The sequence below is a fragment of the Gouania willdenowi genome, chromosome 7, assembly GCF_900634775.1.
Source record: "Gouania willdenowi chromosome 7, fGouWil2.1, whole genome shotgun sequence".
Classification (NCBI taxonomy): Eukaryota; Metazoa; Chordata; class Actinopteri; order Blenniiformes; family Gobiesocidae; genus Gouania; species Gouania willdenowi.
In genome coordinates, this window is record NC_041050.1 from 20,988,700 (window position 1) to 21,013,908 (window position 25,209).

At 39.1% G+C, this 25,209-nt stretch overlaps 1 protein-coding gene across 1 annotated transcript in view; it reads right to left on the minus strand.

Annotated features, from left to right (window-relative positions):
- Positions 1 to 13,810: 13,810 nt before the first annotated feature.
- The window catches only part of klhdc8b (kelch domain containing 8B), a 72,161-nt gene continuing 60,762 nt past the window's right edge, over positions 13,811 to 25,209 (minus strand). The window contains exons 6-7 of the mRNA XM_028453146.1: positions 20,512 to 20,613; positions 13,811 to 14,271 (exon numbers count right to left, since the gene is read on the minus strand). Coding sequence (XP_028308947.1) covers positions 14,075 to 14,271; positions 20,512 to 20,613 — 299 coding nt within the window. The 3' untranslated portion in view covers positions 13,811 to 14,074. The remainder of the gene's footprint in view (positions 14,272 to 20,511; positions 20,614 to 25,209) is intronic.

A 25,209-nucleotide genomic window follows, 5' to 3' on the forward strand; every position in this document is an offset into this window, starting at 1 on the left:
CAACTGCCTTCACCTTTTTAAAAGGAATGTGAAATTTGGTAGCAGCCTCCTCCAGCCAATCTGCAATGTTTGAGGCTGTATGCCTCTCCTCCAGAGGCATTGTAGTAAGGGAGAGGGACTGCATTTCCCAATCATCTCCCAAAAAATGACATGTGATCCCCAGATAAGCCTCTGTGGCCACACTTGTCCAAATGTCTGTTGTTAGTGCAACACAGTCTGTCTCCTTAAGAACACTCTTTAATTTATCAATCATTTCGGAGTACTTTTGCTCCACCATATTTGTGAAATGGGTTCTTGATGGAATGGTGTATTTGGGATTGAATGCTTTTATCATATTTCTAAATCCTGTGTCATCCACCATGGACAGTGGGCGCATGTCGGTGATGAGCATATTTAAAATGCTCTTAGTGAAAACTGCAGTTTCTTCCACAGTGCATGATGGACCTGGCCGGACGAAACTGTCCATGCGTGACTGTGAAGTGCTGTGGGAAGAAAAAAAAACAAAACATTGATTTATAAGACAAATGCTCAACCAAAATTTATATGCTAATGAATGTAGGTTTTCAATCTTTTTTATTTATTAAATTAATTAATCTAAATATATAAATGAATAATTAAATTAAATAAGGTAGCATAATTGCAATAATAAATGCAACTGATGGTCAAACGCGAGTTTTGAGATCATATATATAACCTGTGTGTGTGTGTGTGCTCGCGCGCGCGTGCATGTGCCCGCGAGCGGAGTTTGCGGTGAGGAGGGATAAATTAATGAGATTTTGGTGCATTTTCTCTCTCGTTATTTGTCATGCCTTGTTGGCACTGTCAGCTCATGACAGGCTATTAATAATTACAAGCACTGCACAAATATTCTGAAAAGCGATAGTGTCAGTTAGTAATCGTAAAAATACGTTACCTTGTTGACGGGCCGAGTCCGCTCGGAGAAGCACTGTTAACGTGGGGGTGCTTTCTATTCAGGTGCTGCAGCATCGAGGATGTACTGTTATGGTACGCCAGGTCCGTTTTGCAGTAAATACACTGCACCATGTTGTCCGCTTTACGCAGCGTAAAATGATTCCACACCTTGGACATTTTCTGTCTTTTAAAAGAACTTCTTTCATTTTCGGCCATTGTTTGTGTGTGAGCAAAATAAATACCGCCACTTGTTAAATGCGCGTCAGTATTACAGTCCGTGTGAAACAATGATCTCGGAGCTGCGGAGTGGTCTTCAAAGCGGGAGTGATACCATGGCAACGTGAATTAAACGAAGCCTCGAGGCAGAAAATTTGCCTCGAGGCTTTTTTGTATTCGAATTACTCGAGTTACTCGAGGAATCGTTTCAGCCCTACTATAATATTTCATATATCGATATATACCTGTATATATATAATAGCTTATTATGTATCAAAATACTAGTTTTAGGAGTTGCTGCTTTTACCTCTCAGAACAACATGTAAAGCTTAGTTTGATTCATTTCTGAGTGCTCCTATTGTGCAGCTGTTTGTTAATAAATGTTCCTATGTGACATTTTGCATCAACAAATTTAACCCAGAATTGTCTTTCTGGTCAGACTTTATTTGATGAAATTATCTAGATTTACATCATATACTTATACTTAGCTCTGAATTTACGCATGTGCACCCTGTTATGGCAATTATTATATTAATCACCATATCATCAAATGCGTGTTCATGTGTACAATTTGTCATGTGTTTACACACGATGACTGCATTATATCGTTGTACTTTTGAACAGACATTGCTCCTTTGCTGAGTCATGTTCGATTAGATTACCCGCAGTACAAACAGATTGTGATGTATTCACAATGCCAGCAACATTCAAAACAACACAAACAGTATCTGTATATATGTATATAGCCAATGTTCTGCAGCAGTAACCATCCAAACTCAAGTAACCACGACCCAAGCCGAGATAGTGGGTCATAGTTGATAAATGATGCCTCTTGCTTTCTTTGTCAAAGATTCGTTTAGTGCACTAAAATAAGGTTAGTTTGTCACCTCTTCAGAGATTTCATCACTAAAGCTTTAAATGTCTAAGAAAATAGTTATTCTTTATTCTCTATAATGTTCTGCTTATTTTTATCCAAAATAGCTCCAAAACGCTGGAAAAAGGTTAGTTTTCCCCCCTTTGATCTCTTAAAAAAAGACTGAGGAATCATACATTTTTATTTTCTTTAATTTTGTACCGTAAAACTGCTGCTATAAGATACAGAATATATAAATGATATAAAATACTCAAACGTATCTCAACGACACATTCTTATTGCCAGATTAAAACAAAATTAATTGCTTTTTCCAATGCTTTATAGAGATGTGTGGATTACATTCTGTAGGCAACCAGGTGTATATTGGTAGTCTTCTAATTCAGTGGTTGGGGGTTTAATTCCAGTGCTACAGGTATACCTGTCTGTGTGTTTAAGTGTCCTTGGACCAGACACTGAACCCTAAGTTGCTCCCAGTGGTCGACTAGAACCTGGCACTGCAGCTCTGTCTCATTTGTGTTTAAATGGGTTAATGAGCTAATATTGTGAAGAGCTCTGAGAATACCTTGGTGGTTATAAAGCGCTAAATAAATGAAGTCCATTTACATTCAGCCTTTGAAGACATTCATTATACAACAGTTGACATTGTTCTTATTGCAAACTGTAAAACACCTATCCAAAGAGAGTAAATAACAGAGGGAAATTAGTTTGTCCTCAAGTCATTTTATCTTTCCTTATCTGCACAATCAAGGGAAGAAATAAATGCACACAAAGCATGTAAAACTTAATATCAAAATAATTTATTATTGAACGTGATTCATATTCGAGGCATTGCCTTTTATTCAGGAGAGGCACTAAATTACGGCACTGAAGTCACAGAACAAACTTATGTCTGAACTCTACAGCCATTCAGTCAACTTAATGCAGACAACATTTTCAGAAAAACACATTCCAAATGAGTATAAGAGAACTAAGAAAATGTTTACATTGTAAACTTTAATTCCACAACAGGACCAGGAAAAACTCATTTGTCTAACAAAGTCATTTCAATGCCCTAAAAATGTCATTTTGAAAATTGAACAGGACCCAAGGTAGTGGGTGCAATCCCCTCTCCATCCTCCCAAAGCTTTTAACACAACATACATTTCTAAATGTACAGTGAGGGGGGGTGGCCCCGGACCCCTCTACAGAAGTTGAGCGCTAAATGATCCCCCCACGCTGTGAGAAATTCCTGTTAGGAACCCTGCCTACTATTACAAACTGACACAATCATCGTGAACCTCTTCAAGGGCATTATCCCACCTACACTATTAGTGCATGACTGTGTTCCTGATGAACTGGTCCTGGAAATGGCCTTTATTGACAGTGTGAAAAAACAGGTAAGTAAATCCCAAACACCCAAATTCTAAATCTAATACAGTAATTCAGACAAAACAACAATGGTGTGTCACACCCAGCTTGTAAAGGACGAAACATAGTGCTGACCGTGCCTTCCTGAGGAGCAGATACTTTATACCCGTGGTTAATTGATAAGGATTCATTGTGAATGTTACCTGACTGTATCTTACATTATACAGCTTTTAATACAGCCTTCAGTTAAAGTTCACTGCAGGTTTCCTTTAAAGCATAATGTTTTATAGTAGGATGTCCTGAGCAATGACTGATGTTGAAGCCTGTACCTGCTGTACAACAACAGATACACGACTTTGGAACAAATTAAGCTTGGTCAGTCAAGAAAAAAGCCATTTAAAGGGGAAATGTGATGTCTCCCCCAACATTCCTCCAATTTACTCTTCCACCAACATGATGGCATGCAGGTGGGGCAGGAAAAAATCTTACGTTAAGGGGGAGCAAACTGATCAGGTCTATTACTCTTCCAATTACAGTTTGTTAAGGTTTCCTTCACATAACCTCATGATCCTTGTGACTTTTGAGGTTTTAAGCAAAAGGTGTGAGAAAAGTTAACATAGAGATAACAGACTTGCGTCAGTTAAGCAATCATAGAAATGATGCTTAACGAATTTTGTTCTTCCTATCAATGTGAAGCATAATTCAGCAAGCGTCGACTACTTCACTTATTAATAGGGAATGGGAACTTGTCTAGTTCCTGCTGGCTTCATTTTTTTTTTTTTTGTTTTTTTTTTTACCTATGTAGGGCTCTAGAGTGCGAGCATTTCAGTCATATTTGCCCCCCCCCCAAAATGACTATGTACAAACCATGAAAATAAGTCACACATTTTGGGAGTGAGATATGAAAAATGTTATTGTCCCTGAGGGGAAATTTATGGTGGAAATAAGTGCAATGCTGCTCAGAATCAAAACATTAATCACAAAAACTGACATTCAATGACACCACAAATAAGGCCCAGCCTTTTTTCTCCAAAAATCACATACCCATAACAAACAAAGTTTTTCTAAGCTTCTACATGACCTACGTACATGGCTAATATTGATCAGATTGAAGTAGGACCCAGTGGTTACAGATGATGTGACATTTTGGAAATATATGATACTGAGGGCCAAATTCTCAAAGATCCGAAATAAAGAGCGGTAATTCAGTTGCTTCCCTAAATCCTTTAGTGACGCTGTTTCCTCACCTGTTGCGTGGAATTCACTAAGATTGCAGCAATCATTAGTGCACAAGCAGAACTTTTGCTTGTTTTATGTAGAGACGTCAGTGCGCACAAGCACTGACATTTGAGGAAGTTACCTGCCATCTGCAGCTTCTGGGATTGACACTGACATTATTCTCTGTCCCTTTAAGAGCCAAGAGGTGGCAAGGGGCGGGCCTGGAGAGAGCTGGAGGCGGCCTTATGTGGACCAGACCTTAGTTTTGGTTGTTTATCCCCTGTGTTTCTGCTTATTTATATTTGGTGTGGTCCAAGCTGTATTTAAGTTGACTCCTGTCTCATTTGAGGAGGTCAGTTTGTTTGTGTTAGCTTGTTCCTTTTGCACATTTTTATTTATTTTTTTAATTTAAAGCCTTTGTCTCCTTGCCTCACTGCTTGGTCCCTAACAGGAGGATTAAAAAAATCCCATTATCGGGCAAGTGGCTGTTTTTGGTCATTTCTGTGCACCTTACATTTGGCCCAAGAAATGGGAATTGATAAGAATTTAATGATTCCGATTCCATTATCGATATTGCTATTGTGTTTGTGTGTGCGCATGTATGTTTGTGTGTGAGAATAGGCCATCCTAAGTCAATCTACTGCAGTATTTCCTATATCAAGCGCCTACAGCAGGACGTGCAGGTGTGTTCTAAATCAGCGATTCTCAACTGGTTGGTCGTGACCCAAAAGTGGGTCGCAGACAGCTGGTCAAAAATGAACAAATACTTAATGTCTCTCATATTTGACTTGTCTTTTATTTTAAAATAACCTTTTCTTTTGACAAGCATGCTGTAAAATGCATGTTGCAAGGAAAAATATATAGATTTATGTTTTAAAAATACTGTATTATATGTATGTGTATGTTTTCAACAGCTATTTTTGAAAAACTAAATTTGCTTGATTGAATTCTAAAAAAAGAAAAGTGGGTCGTGATTTAATGACCGTGGAAACATGTGGGTCCCAGGGTGAGATAAGAACCCCTGTTCTAAATCAACCTATATCTGCAAACCTAACACACTTTATTTAGTAAGCAGCAAATAATTTACATGCTCTTCACCTGCAATGCCAACAAAATTAAATTGTCTACTTTTTGTAAAGAAAAAATACATTTCAATTTGTGAAACTCAATGAGGAGAGTAAACATTAAGAGTGCAGTTCCTAAAAGCACATTGCTAGCATTACTTTACAGCACTGTGGCACTTTTATTTTCTTATTTGTTAAAATGCCTCTTGGGTATTTTAAGATCAGGCACTATTCAATTTTATATTAGACATTTTTATTTAATATTTAATCTTGCACTAAAGTCCAAAGTGAAATTTTCTTTTAATTTATTGCTTGATTTATCAAGCTACATCACAGAAGTACTTTGTTTAGGGTTGAATGTTAAAATAAGGTGAATAAAATAAATAAGGGGCATCATGGATCTGTGTTGCTCTTCTTAATCTCTTTAATGTATTATAGAAGTATCGGATCGGGACTCGGTATTGGCCAATTCTCAAAATCAAAGGACTCGGACTCCGGGGCAAAAAAACCTGATCAGGACATCCCTAATTTACAGTGCTCCTTTTGAACTTGAACAACTTGATTCAACACTAATTCAGACATAAGACAAATAATTATTCTGTAAAAAAAAAAAACATATTAACCCAAAGTACACCTGCACTTATTGCTATGTATTTAAATGGTAAAGCTTTAGTTTAGCCTTTGTTTACATTTCTATAAATGGACCTTCAGAGACGCCGTCCCCGTTGTTACATGTGACATCATCAGCCGTGTGTGTGAACGTGTGAAAGAGCAAACGAAAGACAACGATCAGTACCAGTCCGTCTCCCTTGTTTGATTACTTGTTATGAGTCCATAAGCCGGCAGCAAACAACTATATGGTGGAAGGAGCTTCACTTGCTGCTTGCATAAACACAATATACAGGACCTGGAGGAGTTTATCATTACGTATTTGTGACGTAAGAGGAACCGATAAGCGGAATTGAAATACAAGCAAACAAACGATTACTAGGAATTGAATTACTGGGAACTATACTCAGAAAGAACCGGTTTTCGAATCCCATCCCTATTTGGCCATGTGCCTAGGTGAGATCGAAAACCATGCGGTCCTCATCCAGCCAATCAGCAGAGATTACTCTACATCACAGAACACATGATTGTGGCATTTGACCAATCAACAGAGACCTGGGAGGCCTCCAATTTCCTGTCTTCTCTGATGTCAGAAAAAGGAGCCATGTGGCTAAACTTACTGTGCATTTACAGTTGAAACATCAAAACTAACCATGTTGAGTTGATGAAACTCACACTTTTTTGTTGAATATTTGTGCTAAGTGATTAAATAAGGGTTGTTTTTGGGAATCTTAATGAAATGAGCGAAATTACAGCATGAAAAAGGCACCAAATCATACGTCATGATTATCAAAATGAGTTTTTTTTTAATTCTAAAGGTATAATTAGTAAATTGGAATTGAAGTAAATATGTTTGATTTTTGCTAGTTTATGACCTATTACTAGTTATATTGCGTGTTTAAGTTTGTTTAAGTGTCTGCTCGGATGTTTTAAGAATACAATGATGTGACAGACTTTGATTTTGTCCCACCCCATTCCAGGCCCAAATGACATGGGGCAGAAATGCAAGCAGCCTGCACTGGAGCTGCTTAAGGATAGTAGCCACGTTTACGTGGGGGCTTTAATTTCTCTCTTTTTTTTTTTTTTTTCAAAAAAAAAAAAAAAAAAAAAAAATTAAAAAAAGGAAAAAGAGAGAGAGAGAGAGAAAAAAAAAAAGAGAAAAGGTTGATTCCCCTTGTAAACACTTTATTCCTAATGCTATTTTAATTCTGAATTAAAGTAAATTCTGAATTAAAGTAAATTCTGAATTAAAGTAAATTCTGAATTAAAGTAAATTCTGAATTAAAGTAAATTCTGAATTAAAGTAAATTCTGAATTAAAGTAAATTCTGAATTAGGTGGCTGGTTTATTCCGTCTGTTAAATAATTCCTCTTTCTTGTAAAGTCACTTTAAGTTAATTCCGGCTGTTTTGCGCCTGTGCGACTTGCGGCGATAACGCGTTTGATGACGACATAATCCAACATGGCCACCCAGACCAGAGCCAACATAATAATAATAAGAGCCTTAAAAGACATGGATCTATTGAAAAGAGTGGATGGACAGAGGCATAAATGTGCGGACATTAACACGGACACATGGACTTATTAAACACACGCAGAGATCAGCAAACGGAGCTGGCTTCACCGGACGAGTGATACTAAAACCCGGAGACGGAGGAAATGCGCCCCAAACTACTGTACAGGCTGTAATATCACCAAATGTATCATTGTAACAGTTGTTAGAGCTACTATTTTTACCAGGGAGCAACTATTTATTCCTGGTTATTGTTACTTCATCCCACTCCTTTTCGTCATCCCACTCCTTTTCGAGCAGCGGTGAATTTTTCTGTTTTCTGTGGATCATTGTATTATGTTGTACATACTGTACACTTTTCATTGTGTGCTTGAAATAAAACTGAACTAAACTAAACTAAATTGTTTTCTGGAGTTTTACTGGGCTTTGTTTACCGGTGATTAGTTCCTATCTCTACCGCTCCGTTGACCAAAATGTGTCATTGTTGAGCTGCAGCTTCAAAATAAAAGTGAAAACAGTTCTCATGTGTGGTGTTCTGTGTTATAGCCGACAACAAAAGGTTTGTTGTGTGATAGACGTGATAGACGAATTACTTAAAGCCGAATAAACCTATTTTCCATGTCAACCTCAGTTCGGGAATTACTATTTCCATGTAAACAAGAAGCAGACCACTTTAATTCCTAATTATTAATTTGGAATAACTAATTCTGAATTAAAAAACATCAAGTAACCGTGGCCAGTGACAGTGCCACTGTGAGGACAATGACGATGATAATAAGCTTCCAGCACCACAAGCACAAGGCCCAGCAAATCTAGTAAGTCAACAGCCAGGCCAACCACATGGCACAAAAGTGACCTGAACAACACAGCCTTGCGTTGATAAGAGTGACATGCTGATACACCTGTACCGCACCCCAATGAAGTCCAGGAGGTGGTACCTGTGCCTGTTTGCATACGCTATTGTTGTCAGCTTCACAAATGCCTAAGTTGCATACAAGCTGGACTGCAAGGCCCTTGGTGTGAATGCCCAGTCTCTGAAAGAGTTCAGAATTCAGGTGTCCAAGGGTGCGAGCAGCCAAAAGCCAGCCACACCTAGCTCCAGAAGAACTTCATCTTCAACTGTTGACAGCCTAGCAACTAGCGCTGCTGTCCCTAAGCCTGTATGTCTGCAGGGTCTCCAAGGTCAATCTCCCAGGCCTCTGGTAGAGGACCCAAATTTGAGAAAGGGAAACATACAACCCTATACACAAATACTGTACATATATATCAGTCATTGCTTGAAAAAAGAAAATGAAATAAAATAAATACATTTAAATAACAACATAACTACAATACAATATAGTAAATTCAAAATAAAAAAAATCACTCAAATAAAATAATATTAATAATAATAATAATAATAAGGTTGAAAAATGATAACAAATAAAATAGGTAACTTAACTACCCAACCGGTATCAGCAGCTTGACACTCATTCAGTGGTGAGCTTGTGGCTAACATTATAAACAGTGTGATTAATGTTTATGCACATATGTTTCCAGCTACATTTATGAAGACAGATTAATATGATATCATAAGTTCAAGCTGTTTGTTGCCTGTCCACATATTCGTACCAAAAGGTCTTAATGATGAGTAGGGATGCACCGAAATGAAAGTTATTGGCCGAAACCAAAAATGAGAAAATCAATGCCAAAAACTGAAACACCAAAATAATTATGCCAATTATTAGTACTGTTGCATTTGTGAATATGTACTAACCTGAGTAATATTAAAGCATTGCAATTGCATAAATTAATATTAATGCTTAAATTACATAAATAAAAATACATAAATTAAAACGACTATATATATATATATATATATATATATATATATATATATATATATATATATATGTATTTCACACTGACATTCCAACAATGCACAATATAAAATAAAATGTTTACTTGACTCCACTTATAATTGAATGTTAATGTACAGGCCTACAACTTACTGGGCTGCTGAAAGTAGAAACATAGAAACCCAAAGTGCATTTAAGTTGTTTGTGAGTTATCCTCTGAGGGCGTACAGGCTGTGAAATTGCAAATGGCTGTGCTGGTGGACCACCTTGCCCTTGGCCAACTCTTGGAGAAGGCCGCCAACCCAGAGCCGCTGCTTGGGACAGAGGTGATGCAGATGCCCAATCAAAAGCAATGCGGTGACACTCCTGTGGTGGAATGCTTAGACACTCGAATGGTCAGCAGAGCGTCACTGAAGGTTTTCCCTTCCTCCAGACGAGCACAAATTCCATTTTTTTTATTTCATTCAGTCTTTCCACCCCTCCATTACTCTCTGGGTGATACACTGTCGTCCTAATGTGCTTGATAGATCTCAGCGTGAGAAACTCTGCTAACTCTGCTGATGCAAATTGAGGCCCGTTATCTGTCGTGACAATACCAGGTAGGCCCCAACGCCCGTACAGGTTGTCCAGCCGGTTGATGATGTGTGCACGATGATGGAGCTCAGTTGAAAAACCTCAGACCACTTTGAATGAAGATCGTGCACCACCAACAGGTAACGAATGTGAGCCGGTGCCCCATGAAGCTCTTCATAGAGGTCGAACTGAATATTATGTTCCCAGGGCAAGGACGGCCAAGGGGTCGGGCTGAGAGGAGCAATGGAAGGCTGGCTAGTTTTCCCACTCAGGAGGCAGCGGGCACAGCTGCCTCCCATGCACCATTTGGAGTATCCTAGACCTATGAACCTCTGGAATGACTGTGTGGTGGCCACAGGCTAGGCACACTGCCCCCCAGCAAGAGAGCTTGTCGCGTGATGGTAAAAGGGGAGCAGACTGTGTCCCAAGCCCTCGGTCGCAAGCAGTGCTGTCAGTGCTTGGTTGTCCGTCCAAATAGTGAAAGGCCTTCCATAGAGGTAAACATGCCAGCGGTTGCACGCCCTCCACGCAGCGCGATGGAGGATGCATGCACTACCACGTCATCCAGGTAGATGGAGACATCCTGGATACCAGCGAGTATGAGTGACATTATCTTCTGAAAACAGCTTGGGGTCGATGAAAGTCAAAATGCCCTGCTTTTAAATCGGAAAACCCCCACATGCGTGACAAATGCTGTAAGGTCCCTGCTGGCTGGTACCAAGGGAATTTGCAGGTAGCTGTTTCCTAAATCAATTTTATTGAAAACAGTGGAGCCGTGGAAATGGCTAATGAGCTCCTCGGCCATAGGTAGGGTGTACTTATCAGGAAGGACAGCTTTGTTTACAGCTATGAGGTCAACACGTCAGTCAGTCTGCCCCCCTTTCTTTTGGTAATCACCAGGTTTTACACCTACGGCAAGGCATCAACAGGCTCCAAGACATCAGCCTCCACCAGGCGATGAGCTCAGTCTCAACTGAACTTCAGAGAGCAAGAGGAATTTGCCGTAGAAGCTGGATAACAGGGCAGACTGATTGTTAACAGTCGGCTGGTGGATGAACCCAGTCATGCAGCCCAGTCCGTTGAACAGTTGTGGATATTGGTTGGGCCAGGAGGCGGCAACCTGCAGGACATGCTGGCCTCTAAAATCACTTACGGCAAAACCTGGAATAAGTCTAGACCCAAAAGATTAGCTCCCCTCCGGGTGATGAAGAACTTGGAGTTAGTCGCACATTGGTGGCCATATCAGACCTGGAGGCAGGCCACACCCGATGTGAGATGGGAGAATGGCGGTAGGCTAACAGAGGATTAGCTGCAGCTTCCAGGGGCATGTGACTGAAGAAACGGTCATATGTGCATTTGTTCAAATGTGACACTTTAGCCCCTGTATCCATGAGGAGCGGGATGAGAGCTGTGCCCACACGGCAGGTCTGTGTTCATGGGAACTGCAGCAGTATCATGGCGGACAGGACAAGAATGACAGCAGTGTACAAAATGGTCCAGCCTGTTGCAGTTTCTACGTTTACCCTGTAAACGTAGCAACGTTCACCCTGTAAACGTAGCAACATGAATGATCTCTAGCTGCATGTTTAATGGAGCCACAGTTACAACAGCTCCTGGGCCCTGTCTACTCTCTGTACATCCAAACTGTCACTCACTCAATCAGATGCTCTGCAGTCTCTGTGTGTTGAACTGACAGTGGTGATGACGTCACAAGTTCCTGCACAGCGTGGCCAAATTTGCACACCTCCAATAGGGCCTTTTCCAACTGTTTTTCAATCAGTAGAACTTCTGCCAGAAGTTAAATGGCACTTAAGAGTGTACCCGTTTTCACTCCGTCTCAACCTGTACTTAGAAGACGTTTTAGTTTGCTGATAAAAGTGAGCGGTCAAAAACTGAAAATGCAGTTTTGGGCCTCCTCTCCTGCTTCTGCAACATATTCTTCTCTGGTGGACCGAGTGCCTTAAGAAGCACGTCTTCTTTGTTGGTTTTATTGGCGGAGGTGATGCATACTGCCACCAAATGTACCTGAGTATGATCCGCCACAAGTAAATTAATGTATGAGAAACACTGTATATATTAGTGTTGCACCAAAATTTCATTTTGCGGCCAGCTCCTGTGGTGTGAACGTATTTCACTATGAGAACTATAGCGTCTTCTAAACTGAGGTTGACATGGACCATTGAATAGTGCAAGACACAATGAAGTGCAGGAAAAGACAGCAGAATACTGTCATGGAGACTGTCAGGTACAGACTTCACTGTGAAAAAGCAGATGAACTGCTCTTCATCAAGAACTTAAATGTTTCAGCAGTTCAATCAGTTATAGGCCTGTACATTATTATTTAAAGAACGAGAGTGGGATTATGTTAAACATTTAAGCATTTATGCAATTGCAATGCTTGTACACAGTACCATAAAATAATTTATTTCAGTGTTTTGATTTTTGGCCTTGGTTTCCACATTTTCGGTTTAGGCCAAGAATTAATATATATATATATATATATATATATATATATATATGTATATATACACACATATAGATTTGCTTCATTTTTTTTAACTATTTAAAAATTATTTTTGTAGAAATTTTCATTCAGAAAAAGCTTTTGATAATCAATTGATATGATGAATTTTTGGTTTCAACATCAATGGAGTGCAAAATGTATTTTTGTTTTTATCTTAATCTCTTTTACATGTAGTTCTACTATTATTACCTCCACCAAGGAAGTCATATGGTGTTAACTTATTTATGTATTACCTCAGTTGAGGAGGTTACATTTTTGCCAGCATTTATTTGTTTGTTTGTCTGTGAACAGTCTAACTAAAAAACTGATTGACAGATTTGACATTTTTAGGAAATATTATGAATGGGATAAGGAAAGAGTTATTTAAATTTAAAGAGGATCCAAATTATTATACTGATTTTGGATCAGTTTAAAAATCAATGATTCCCTTGGGCCTTTAAAGTGTGAATGATCATAGAACCAAGATCAGAATCACTTATCCAGATAACTGTGACTATCTCACAATATATCTGAATATGATGACAAAAAGACCCACATTTATGAAAAGTGACCGAATTCAAAAGTATTTGGGGAAAAAAATACTTTAAGTGTTATGTAATGAAAGCAAAATAAGTTTTCACAAAAAAAAATCATTAAAAATGTTTTCAATAAATTGTAGTTTTTACTTAAAATGATTGAACGTTTGTATAATTTTATTTACATCTTAAAATCACCTTGGTGGTGTTGTGACAATATTTTGTCATTTATTCTTGTTTATGCCTTTGAAGGACAAATGTGTAGCTAAATGTAAGAGAAAACAAGTATGGTAGATGTTTTTAGTTTTTTTTTTTTTTTTTGCATTTTTTCAAACCACGCTGTCTTACTAAATGCGTTATGAACTCTGCGAGGTGTAGGGCTCAATGTAGTCTGATGTATTTCTCTGATAAACACACTCAATTTATAAAATATGATTAAAATGTGATTATGTGTAAGGAGCCTTTTTTCTCATTACAACCTGGTTAGCTCACTTACTTTCACTTATACCTTCAGAATAATACAATGAGAGTACAACAACTCTGCACAGAAGATATTTTTACACAATATGGCCTTAAAGTTCCTCCATTGACCAGAAAAGTATGCTGCTTTTAGTACTAGTTAAATGATGAATGTTTCAAACTGATTTTGAGTTTGTTGCAGTGCATTTAACCATCCTTATTATTTGTTTTCATCCACCAGTCAGGAAATGTTTGCAACTTTGGCCATAAAATGCTTGTTGAATGTCCAACAGTTTCTAATGGGCCAAGTGACATGAAAAGCTCATTAGTTAAGGGTATCAAAATAAAATCTATGCATCAACTCTTGTCTATGTTTCTGCTTGCATTTTAATCGCCTGTACATATCCAGTGTGTCACACTGTTTCCTGTATGCAGAGGGCTTCTACAGCATCACTTGGTCCCTGGGAAACTCCGCCGATGACAAAGAGCATACAAGTTGTCTGTAGAAGGGCAGAGGAGCAGCGTGCAGTGGGCATAGGAGCCAAATACTCCCAGCGACGCTTCATTGGGTTGTAGCTCTCCACTGACCCGAGAGGAGAAGGCTGATTACCTGTAAAATGAAAAGTCTCCTGTTATTATTTGACAAGCTTAGTTCTAAATGCAAAACACAGCTTCACTGAAACGGACAGACTTAATATGTAACCATAAGAAACAGAGGCCTCATTTCTATAACACTGGGTAGAATCTACACTAAAATTGAATGTACAGTATGTCAAAAATTTGAAAATGCACTACGCCAAAAAAAAAAATTCAGATTTTTAAAACCGTGCAGAGCTCACACACTTTTCCCTTTATAAATCACAGCCCAGCTAGAAGTTGGCGCAGGTGAATTCACTTCATATTCTGCCCTCGACATTCTACCATAAATGATCAATGCAAAGCAGCTCAGGGTTTTTGCATCAAAACGAGCCTGCTGACCAATCGGATTCTATGATTCTTCGTGGCAGAAGTGACGAGTAAAATTAATTTCAGAACAAGGAACACACACACACACACATACGTTCCTTGCTTTTATAGGTAGATTATAGAAGTATCAGATCGGGACTCGTTATCGGCCAATTCTCAAAATCAAAGGACTCGGACTCGAGGGCAAAAAACCTGATCCATATTTCAGACTTTAGCGTACCAGTGCGCACATTCTCACAGTGGCCATCATTTATCAACCGTTTGTACATTCAGATCTGAGCATACAACGTGCATTCGGCCAAATTCAGCTCCGGTATTAATGAATTCTGACGTGATCGTACGCTACGATCTGGTCTGACCTCGTGTATGCAAAGCTGAGTGTGTGGATTTGTGGTGCTGCACAGACAAATCGGACTGCGACTGAAAATAAAGTATTAAACTAACCTCAGCTTTCATTTAAACATAACAAGACACACTGGATATGTTTAAATATGGGTGGAGGGTAGAGAGAGAGGGGTTTCACTGGCTTGCACTCGCAAGCCTGACTCCTATACTTTTTCTTGACCAAAATGTAAAGAAATGTGTGATGAAGTCTGCTATCATCATCGAGTTCAGTAAGGTTGGTGTCGCAGAGTATGCATCGGTCAGAATGCAATGAATAGGCAGGATGAATCTTTTGTTTCTTTATTTATCTTGTGGGTATGTGTATGTGGTTCTACAAACCAACAGAATAATAATAATCAGAATGACAGATCACATAAATTCCCAATATAACAGAAATAAACAGAAATAAATCTACACTAATAACAGAATAATGCAGCCATGCTGCCCTCTTGTGGATAATTTAGTGGTATTAAAAGAAAACATCTCACCATATGTATTAATATTTAACAGCAGGAAACACAGTCTTATTAAACATTGACCTCTCTAAACATGAACAATTATATGGAAAAAGCCTCTTATACACAGTAATAATGAAAAGATGACACGTAACATAGCTAATTAGCTTAGCTTAGTGGCTTACATGGCTGTTTCACAAGTGCATCCATTTTTTTGGAGTAATTTGGTAATTTCAAAATGTTTCTTTTAATTTTATTTCACCTAGACGGCACATTCAACGTTTACCCAGAAGTGAAACCTATTCAGCTTTTGACCACAGTGTGTGAGCGGGCGCTAGGGCACCATCTCTATCTATGTCACTGCACAGCTCCCCTCCAGTGCGTGCCAGAGCTCCTGTGGACTTCTCAGAAACATACTTTTTTACTGTTACTTATTTGGTGATTACGTTTCAAAATGTTTATTTTCATGTTGGTTTGACAGTTCGCTATTTAGACCGGACGAAGGGGACCCGGAAGTTATTGACGGGCAATGGCGGCGACTGTGTTGAAGGCTGCACATTTCTCCGAGGATACGGCATTATAAACACTATTTTCACCACGTGCTACATAACCAAATGTGCACTTTGGATGTACATGCTGAACGCACACAGAGACATTTAGAAAAAGAGTTGTGACAATTGAAGAGTTCCCGAAAGTTTCAAAGAGTTCCAGCGAGTCTGTTTTTTTTTTTTTTTTTTCTACACATGCATTTCAACAACCTGTTACGGAGTATGTGTTGAGTGTGTGTGAGAAACAACTCACAGAGATGAGAGTCAAAACGACAACAGAAATGCACAAAAATATAGAAAAAGGCTCCAGAAACACACAAAATGACTCCAAAAAACATATATTACAGAACCAACAAAACGACAACAAAAATATGAAAATGACTCAAAATACATAAAACAAAATTTTAAAAAAGTACACTAAAATGACAACAGAAATGCACAAAACAAACCCAAAAATACACACAATGACACCAGAATCACACTACAATGGCAACAAAAAACTATAATTGTACAAAAAATACACAAAAAGACAACAGAAAGATACAAAAATACACAAAATGACTCCAAAATTACAGAAAAATACACCAAACAAAAAACATATGAAAATGAGTAAAAAACAAACACATTTATCATGCGCATGTCCCATAGAACCAGGGAAATTGCACACAATATTTTACCTTGCACCCACAAATATAGCCCTTTATAACACTACAGAGTACAGAGTATTTACACCTCTTTGTACATCCAATCTTCAAACACATACTCATTTGGCCATAAGTGACAACTCTTTTTAACTCTTTATATGAATACATACTTCCGACGGGCACTGTACTAGTTTTCTAAATAAATAATAAATAAAAAAAATAATAATAATAATAATAATGACCTTTCAGTGATTTAGATGTGTGTTCCCTGAAATAATATGAATGTATCCTTATTAATCACCGTAGTGAAATGATTTCTCTGCATTTAACCCATTTTCCCCAAGGGGTAGCAGTGGGCTGCCACAGTGTAGCACCCAGGAAGCAGTTAGGCTTAAGGGACTTGCTAGAAATCCCACAGATGGCCCAGACGAGTTTGAACCAGTGACCATCCAATTACAAGCACGCTTCCTGAACCACTCGGCCACCACTGCCCTAATGTCAGTACCTGAAGAATTGAGAAGAATCAATCAGATGAGGCATGTAGATTTTATCAAATGTGAAAAATTATTAACTATTATAAATATTTGATTGAATATGAAGCTTTATATATATATATATATATATATATATATATAAAGCTTCATATTTAATTGATATAGCAGATGCAGACCAGAAACTTGAACTCTCAGGCCTCTGAGAAATATAATATAATCTGGTGTTATCCTTTCATAAACCCCCCAAACAGGAAGTAGCTTTAAAAAGGTGGCAGAGCTTTCAAATTTTAAATGTCAGTTTCTAGCAAAGATTTGAATACATCTCAGTATTCAAATCTTTTTTGGAAGTAAATTTGACCAAGGCTGTGATGCTCAATTTACTGTCTTCATTGAACATTGCCACACCCTGTACGGGCAGCAGACCACTAACAAAGTCATCAGGCAGGAAGGACAAATGTATATCTGGATATACAGTGGGGCAAAAAAGTATTTAGTCAAACACCAATTGTGCAAGTACTCCCACATAAAAAGATGAGAGGCCTGTAGTTTTTATCATAGGTATACCTCAACTATGAGAAACAAAATTTGGAAAAAAAATCCAGAAAATCACATTGTAGGATTTTTAATGAATTTATTTGCAAATTATGGTGGAAAATAAGTATTTGGTCAATAGCAAAAGTTTATCTCAATACTTTGTAATGCACCCTTTGTTGGCAATGACAGAGGTCAAACGTTTTCTGTAAGTCTTCAGAAGGTTTTCACACACTGTTGCTGGTATTTTGGCCCTTCCTCCATGCAGATCTCCTCTCGAGCAGTGATGTTTTTGGGCTGTCGCTGGTCAACACGGACTTTCAACTCCCTCTAAAGATTTTTTATGGGGTTGAGATCGGGAGACTGGCTAGGCCACTCCATGGGCCTCATTCATAAAAGTGTGCCCACGTAAGCACACTTCAGCTAGCGTACTCTGAAAACCAGGAAGTGCGTACAAATATTTTTTAAACGACTTATGAAAGAGTGCGCACGTACGTCCCACGCCTGTTTCTGTTTTAAATCACAATCAATGTGGAAAGTTGTCACACATGAGAAAACATCTTGCTCCACCCATCCGGTGAACGCCCTGAATGAATATTCATGAATACAAATTTCACGGTGGACCGAGGGGGAAATCGAGCAAATCGAGGAGCCGCCGTCTGCAGAAACTTTCTGGTGATAAGAGATGAGACAACCTTGGCTTTAGCCTTGGCTGACTGGGGAGCCGAAAGGGAAATAAGCAATGTGTTTTTGATACAGGCTATGTCGATTTTCAATAGCCTTCTGTCCTGGGTCTCTCTGCTGTAATCCAATGTGTGGCCTAACTACTTCCAAGCCAGGCCTCCAACTTCTCCCTGTTGTTATCCATAACGCATAGACGATCCATAAGCAGCTTGCTTTTGATATCAATCAACACATTAGTCTGAGTGTTCAGAGCCCTGCTACATCCTTCAGAAATCACTGGCAGCTTTTCCAAAACAGTTGCCAGCGTAGTACGGACGTTTCGATAGATTAGGAAGCCACCAGCCCTGATCAGCAGCATGCCTACTATCATTATTCCAATCATGTAGATGTCCTCTACATCTTCCACGGAAAAAAATCGTCAGTCACACAACCCGCCACTTGTTCCAAGGGTCAAATACATATCCAGCTGCAAACGTCCCGCTTGGACATGCGGGTTCACCACCACCGGTTCTTTTTGTCGAACAAATCTATGCGCCAAAAACATGGGATTAAACTCCGCAGCAGCTCGTCTTCCTTCCACATGCAGCTTCTTCCTCTCTCCCTCAACACCTTTGTCCTCATGGGGGGTCCTGTCTATAGATCTTGCTGGTCTTTGAAGATCCTCTCCCTTCGGTGTATCCTGTGCACCACGTCCTCCAGCAGTGCTAAATAAGCCACTGTGCGTCTTTACGCATTAGTGTGTTCCTTTTTATAACAGCTACAGGTGTTGTAGCCAATTGATCGGCAGTTTTGAGCAATGATCATGTAATTTTGATTATTATCATTATTATTATTATTATTATTATTATTATTATTAATAATAATAATAATATGAAACTGTATTTGTCGGCAAGCATACATCACTCACTCCCTGGGGCGTCAGTATAATTTTTTCCTCCTCCGTTTTTGCAAATGCATCGTTCAAATAATGTGTTGTGAAATGTTCAATGTGTTTGATTATTTCACACCAATTCTATACATTTCACAGAGCAGTCTTTAATTTCATTTTTCTCCTGTTGGCGTCGGAGTTTCCAGTTTCTCATGGTTTTGTGCGTACAGCAGGGTCAGAGCTGCCGTGGAGGTGCGCACATTATCTCGCCAGGTTTTTTTTTATGAATCCCAAACTTTGCTCATATGTGGCGTACACTTTCTTTTGTACGTATGCAGCGTTTATAAATGAGGCCCCAGGACCTTGAAATGCTTCTTACGAAGCCACTCCTTCGTTGCCCAGGCGGTGTGTTTGGGATCATTGTCGTGCTGAAAGACCCAGCCACGTTTCATCTTCAATGCCCTTGCTGATGGAAGGAGGTTTTCACTTAAAATCTCACGACACGTGTCCCCATTCATTGTTTCCTTTACACGGATCAGTCGTCCTGGTCCCTTTGCAGAAAAACAGCCCCAAAACATGATGTTACCACCCCCATGCTTTACAGTAGGTATGGCATTCTTTGGATGCAATTCAGCATTCATTCTCCTCCAAACATGACGAGTTTAGTTTTTACCAAAAGTTCGATTTTGGTTTCATCTGACCATATGACATTTGCCCAATCCTCTTCTGGATCATCCAAATGCTCTCTAGCAAAGTTCAGACGGGCCCGGACATGTACTGGCTTAAGCAGTGTAACTGTTTGAGGTTGTGGACAGGTGTCTTTTACACTGAAAACGAGTTCAAACAGGTGCCATTAATACAGGTAACGAGTGGAGGACAGAGGAGTTTCTTAAAGAAGAAGTTACAGGTCCGTGAGAGCCAGAAATCTTGCTTGTTTATAGGTGACCAAATACTAATTTTACCGAGGGATTTACCAATGAATTCATTATAAATCCTACAATGTGATTTTCTGGATTTTTTTTTTTTAATTTTGTCTCTCATAGTTGAGGTATACCTATGATGAAAATTACAGGCCTGTCTCGTCCTTTTAAGTGGGAGAACGTGCACAATTGGTGGCTGACTAAATACTTTTTTGCTCCACTGTGTGCACATATATGAAACTAACCATATATTCACAAAGCTCATTCATTTTGCTCTGATTTACCTTTTAACATCAGAGCAAGTACTGCCATGGGTATACGCTATATTAGTAACCTTGAAGTACATTGACACTGACCGAGGCCACCAGCGACAATCACTCTTCCGCCCAGGCACCCTGCCACAAAGTCAGCCCTCTTCTCTCTCATCCTGGATGTCCGTGTGGGCTTAATCCAAATATCTGCAACCAGTAAAAAGACCACAGATTATCTTTAAGTGGGAAGAACAATAAAGAGATTGTACACCAAAAGTATTTTAAGGACATTTCATTGCTTTTAAAACTATGGCACGCAATTTGGAAGTGTCCAGAGGCCTACATTTGGCGAGGTATACACATAAACACAATCAAGCTGTTTTTGTCCCCAATTCCCCCCTTCCTGATGAAAGGCAGCAAATGCCTGATTATTTTATGTTTTCAAAGATTATCTTATAAAACTGTCCTGTGGTCTGAGGTGCATTCAGAGTGAATTTGTCCTGATAATTGTACACTTCTGCATAACATTGTATCCTTATTAACATTAATCAAAGGGTTCCCGGGCCATCACTGTGGGATGTTGATCAAGTCCCCGAACAGCTCCCCAGGCGCCGCAAAATGGCTGCCGACTGCTCCCCAGAGATGGGTTAAAATGCAGAGGACAAATTTCAATATATATGTGTAACAACATATATACATGACGAATAAAGGCTAATTTAATTTAATGACAGAGACCATGTCTAATGCTGCAGGCGGTATCAGCTCCTCTGCTATGGTGGTCTGTTACACTACCTTATAGCATATGATGCTAACAGTGCTCGCTGGTTTCCTGAAGTAACATTCACAAATAAATAATAATAATAAATACATCATATATGTTTACACATATACAAAATTTGTTCTCTGCATTTGACCCATACTTGAGGAGCAGTGCCGTGGCAGCCTGGGGAGCAGTTAAGGGTTAAGAGACTTGCTCAACATCCCACAGTGATAGCCCGGGTGAAATTCATACAGATGACTAGGAGTGTGACGATATCTCGATACGGTGATAGATCGCAATATTTTTCCGCACGATCGATTATCAATATGCTCTCACTAAGTAGCGATTTTTTTTTTTTTTCAAAACCTTTTCTGCTTTTCACTAAAATGTGCAGGTAAATCTTCACAGAAATTTTGTCACTGTTTGTTGAAGGAACCAATATATTGTTTACTGGAGTATTGCACTATAATAGTGTCACTGGTAAGAAAGACCCTATTTTTTGTTTACATATAGCACTATTGGAGATACTTATTCATTTAGATTGGTATGTTGACACTTATTTACAGAAATGTTGCACTAAAATAGTGTCACTGTTCATAGGACACTTTTTCAATTTATTGTCTTTCAGAGATAGAAAATAAAAAATTGTATTTTTTCACTTAATCTTTTTTTTTCTTGTTATGTCATAGATTATTGTAAATTGATTTCTGACCAATATATTGATAATCACAGTATCGTCATATTGTGAGATAATTGTTATCGTGAGCCTTGTATCGCGTATGGTATCGTATCGTGAGCTACCCAGAGGTTCCCACCCCTACTAATGACCCTCTGATTATAAGCCCGCTTTTTTAACCACTAAGCCACCACGGCCCCACAAAGTGGGAGGAATGTTGGCAATATTTGGCACATTTTGCTGAAAAAACTCAAGCATTTTATCAGCGTGATTGGGGTGTAACAACTTTAATTGATGCCCCACTTCCCTTGGGGGGGTCCGGGTCACACCCTCTCCCCACCGCAGATGGCTTCGACCGCGGGCCCGCTCCGTGTCAAGCGACGGGCTGTGCCGGCATTCGCCGGCTAGGCTGCGGCTCGGTTTGTCATCACCCCTGTCATCACCCCAGGTACCCAGCCAGAAAGCGGGTTCAATATCTCGAAGGCAAAGACAATATATATTGGGTGTTGCGGGCTGAAAGGTTTGGGAACCCCTGTCGTATGGTCTCTAATAGAACTCACACATGAGAGCGCCACTGCCCCTTACAGTAGTGGGGGGCAGTGGCCCCACTACTGTGTAAAATTACACTTTGTAGTACACGTTGTAGTACAGCAAAAAAAAAAAGTCTGGTTTCAGACATACTGTAACTTTGGCTTTGTGCCCAATAGCTTAGCCCGCAGATCCATCTCATAGCAGCTTGGCTTCAGCGATCCTTGCATATCATTGAATTTCGTCCAAACTGAAATGTTTTAAGTGTATTCCGTGCATATATCATGAAGCCAACGTCTGGCTCCGACTTAGTGTTGTTATTTGTCTTTTAAATGTAAAAGAAATGTTTCTGCTGGGTTTTTCTCTTGTCGTTAAGCAACCATTGAATTTACGCTCCGTCACTGTTCAGAAACTGTCGATCAATGGAACACTGTTGCCTAGCAACATCTAACAGGAATCAACAAACGTGCGTCATATCCTGATCAAAATGGCGGCTCCCCATAGTTCATGCCCCAAGGTGTAAAAGCTTAGGGGCGCGTCCATCTTGCAAATTTTACATCATTTGGAGCCTGCGTAGTAGGGTCCGGTGGGAAAAATTTGATTTATATAGTGCTTTTCGTAGACACTCAATCACTTTACATTGCATTATTCATTCACTCTACACATAGTGGTGATAAGCTATTAATGTAGCCACAGCTGCCCAGGGGTAGACTGACGGAAGCGAGGGTGCTATACTATGCCAGATGGCAACCTACTCTTTTTTGATCATAGAGATAAATGCTTCATATTCATTATATGGCCCATAGTCATTTATTATACTACCCTCTCTACACATTGTGTTCTACTGACTCAAAATATGCCCTTCTGTGGTACAAATCACCACAAAAACAATTCCCTCATCATTTCCTCTAATAATGCAAAACATATCACAAGTGCAGTATCAATCTAAATAATTGCATTTGTTAATTTTACTTTTAGTAGCATATAACAATAAATTACTCAAGCTTCATATTTAGAAATGGAAATGTTTTCTTGCTATCTCTCCAGGTCTGTGATACTATTTTGGGACACATCAGGGGCTCTTGTCTTTCACACACCTGTGCCACCTTGTTGCAGAGTGCTCAAGGAGCGTTTGAGGAGTACAAGGGTGCATTTCATGATGAGGCACTGAGCAGAGCTTCCTCTCATTTACAGCTGCCGTGGTGTTGCAGACCTTTTCAAATTCAAGATGAGTGTCCTGTTTTTCCATATTGAATTGTTGTTCCTGTTTATTTAACTTCTGTTTGGTCAATGTCTGTTATTAAATGATCTATTGATTCAACATAACATTTCCTCAATTGTTCTCTCTCTGAGTAATCTCAGGTTTGAACAACCATCAAAATAATTCAACATTTTGCTTATAGGACATCCTTGAGTGCCAGCACCAGAGCCATTGTGGCTCCCAAGCACATATAGAGGGTAGGGCCCCATGACCAATGCCAAGCTTATTACTACATATACCTATTTATAATATAATACCAGTTCCCGATGAAGAACCTTGATCCCTTAACCCTACATTGGCAAATCGTCCTGTGCTGTGAAGTGCATTAAAGTAGCAGTACCCGTCATGCCATAGACAGCCCACAAACCACCGTAGGACCAGTTCCAAATTCAACTCATGAAGTTTCGAAGAAGGAACCTGAACAAGTCACGCAAAGACAAACTTTTTGGAATTTCAACACAGTAAGGTTTCAGATTAATTTCAAATTGTAATTATTTTAGAAGGGACAGACGTTTTAAATGTTGTCTCATGATACTAAAGAGGATATCAGTTGTTGACTATTTAAGAGTTATTTGATGTAAAGGCTGTAGTAAAAGCAGATAGTATTTATTTGGCAACTAGTTTAATAAAGTGGAAAAACAGACTCGGGAATCTGAGAGATAGATTTAGATAAAGAAGAGAACGTCTTCTGATAAGTCTTAGTGAACAAACAAAACCTATGTTTGTCTTGTAACAATCAATAATACTATTTGTGTACAGTAGTCCCTCGCTATATCGCGGTTCACCTTTCGCGGCCTTGGTGTTTCGCTGATTTTTTTTACAGTGCAATTTTGGATGCATAATACCCCAAGTGTGTGTATCTGTTATTTTGGAGTAATTTGGTGGAGCAAAACGTTCAAAACGTTAATTTTAAGAATATGCTCCCTCGGTAAGAGCACGGTATTGAGCGCGCAACTTATTTCATGGTTATTTAATATTATTCCCATTTTTCCAAACTTCCTTTAAATCTCGGGTCATGGACTTCACTTCCTCCTTCGTCTCTTGACTGTGGGCGGTGGCGGTGCTGACAGTCATTAACTGACCATATCACAAACATTCTGCTTCTTCAGAGAGAGGAATGTAAAGTTTTTGTGAGTGGATGGGTCCACAACACGGCTCTACTATGATTATTGTTTGTTCTGTGCAACGGTGAGTGTTTCTTCTTATATTGTTCTATGTGCTAAGAAAGATGCTAGCAGCTACAATGTAAACACACACAAAAACACACACGCACACACACACACCGGGATGAAAATGCTAAACTCACACAGAGCTGTTTAGAGAGAGTTGTGACGCGCGCGTGTGTTAGAGATAACGCACAGAGGAGGTGGCTGACACACACACCCACACACACAGCATTTATAATAAAAATATACTAAATGAGTAAATCAAAACAAAAAAATAAACAATATTTATACAAAAAGTACACAAAATAACAACAGAAATGTATAAAAATATACAAAAAGGCTCCAAAAACACACAAAATTACTCCAAAAAACATACACTAGAGAAAAATACACCAAACAACAATAAAAATAA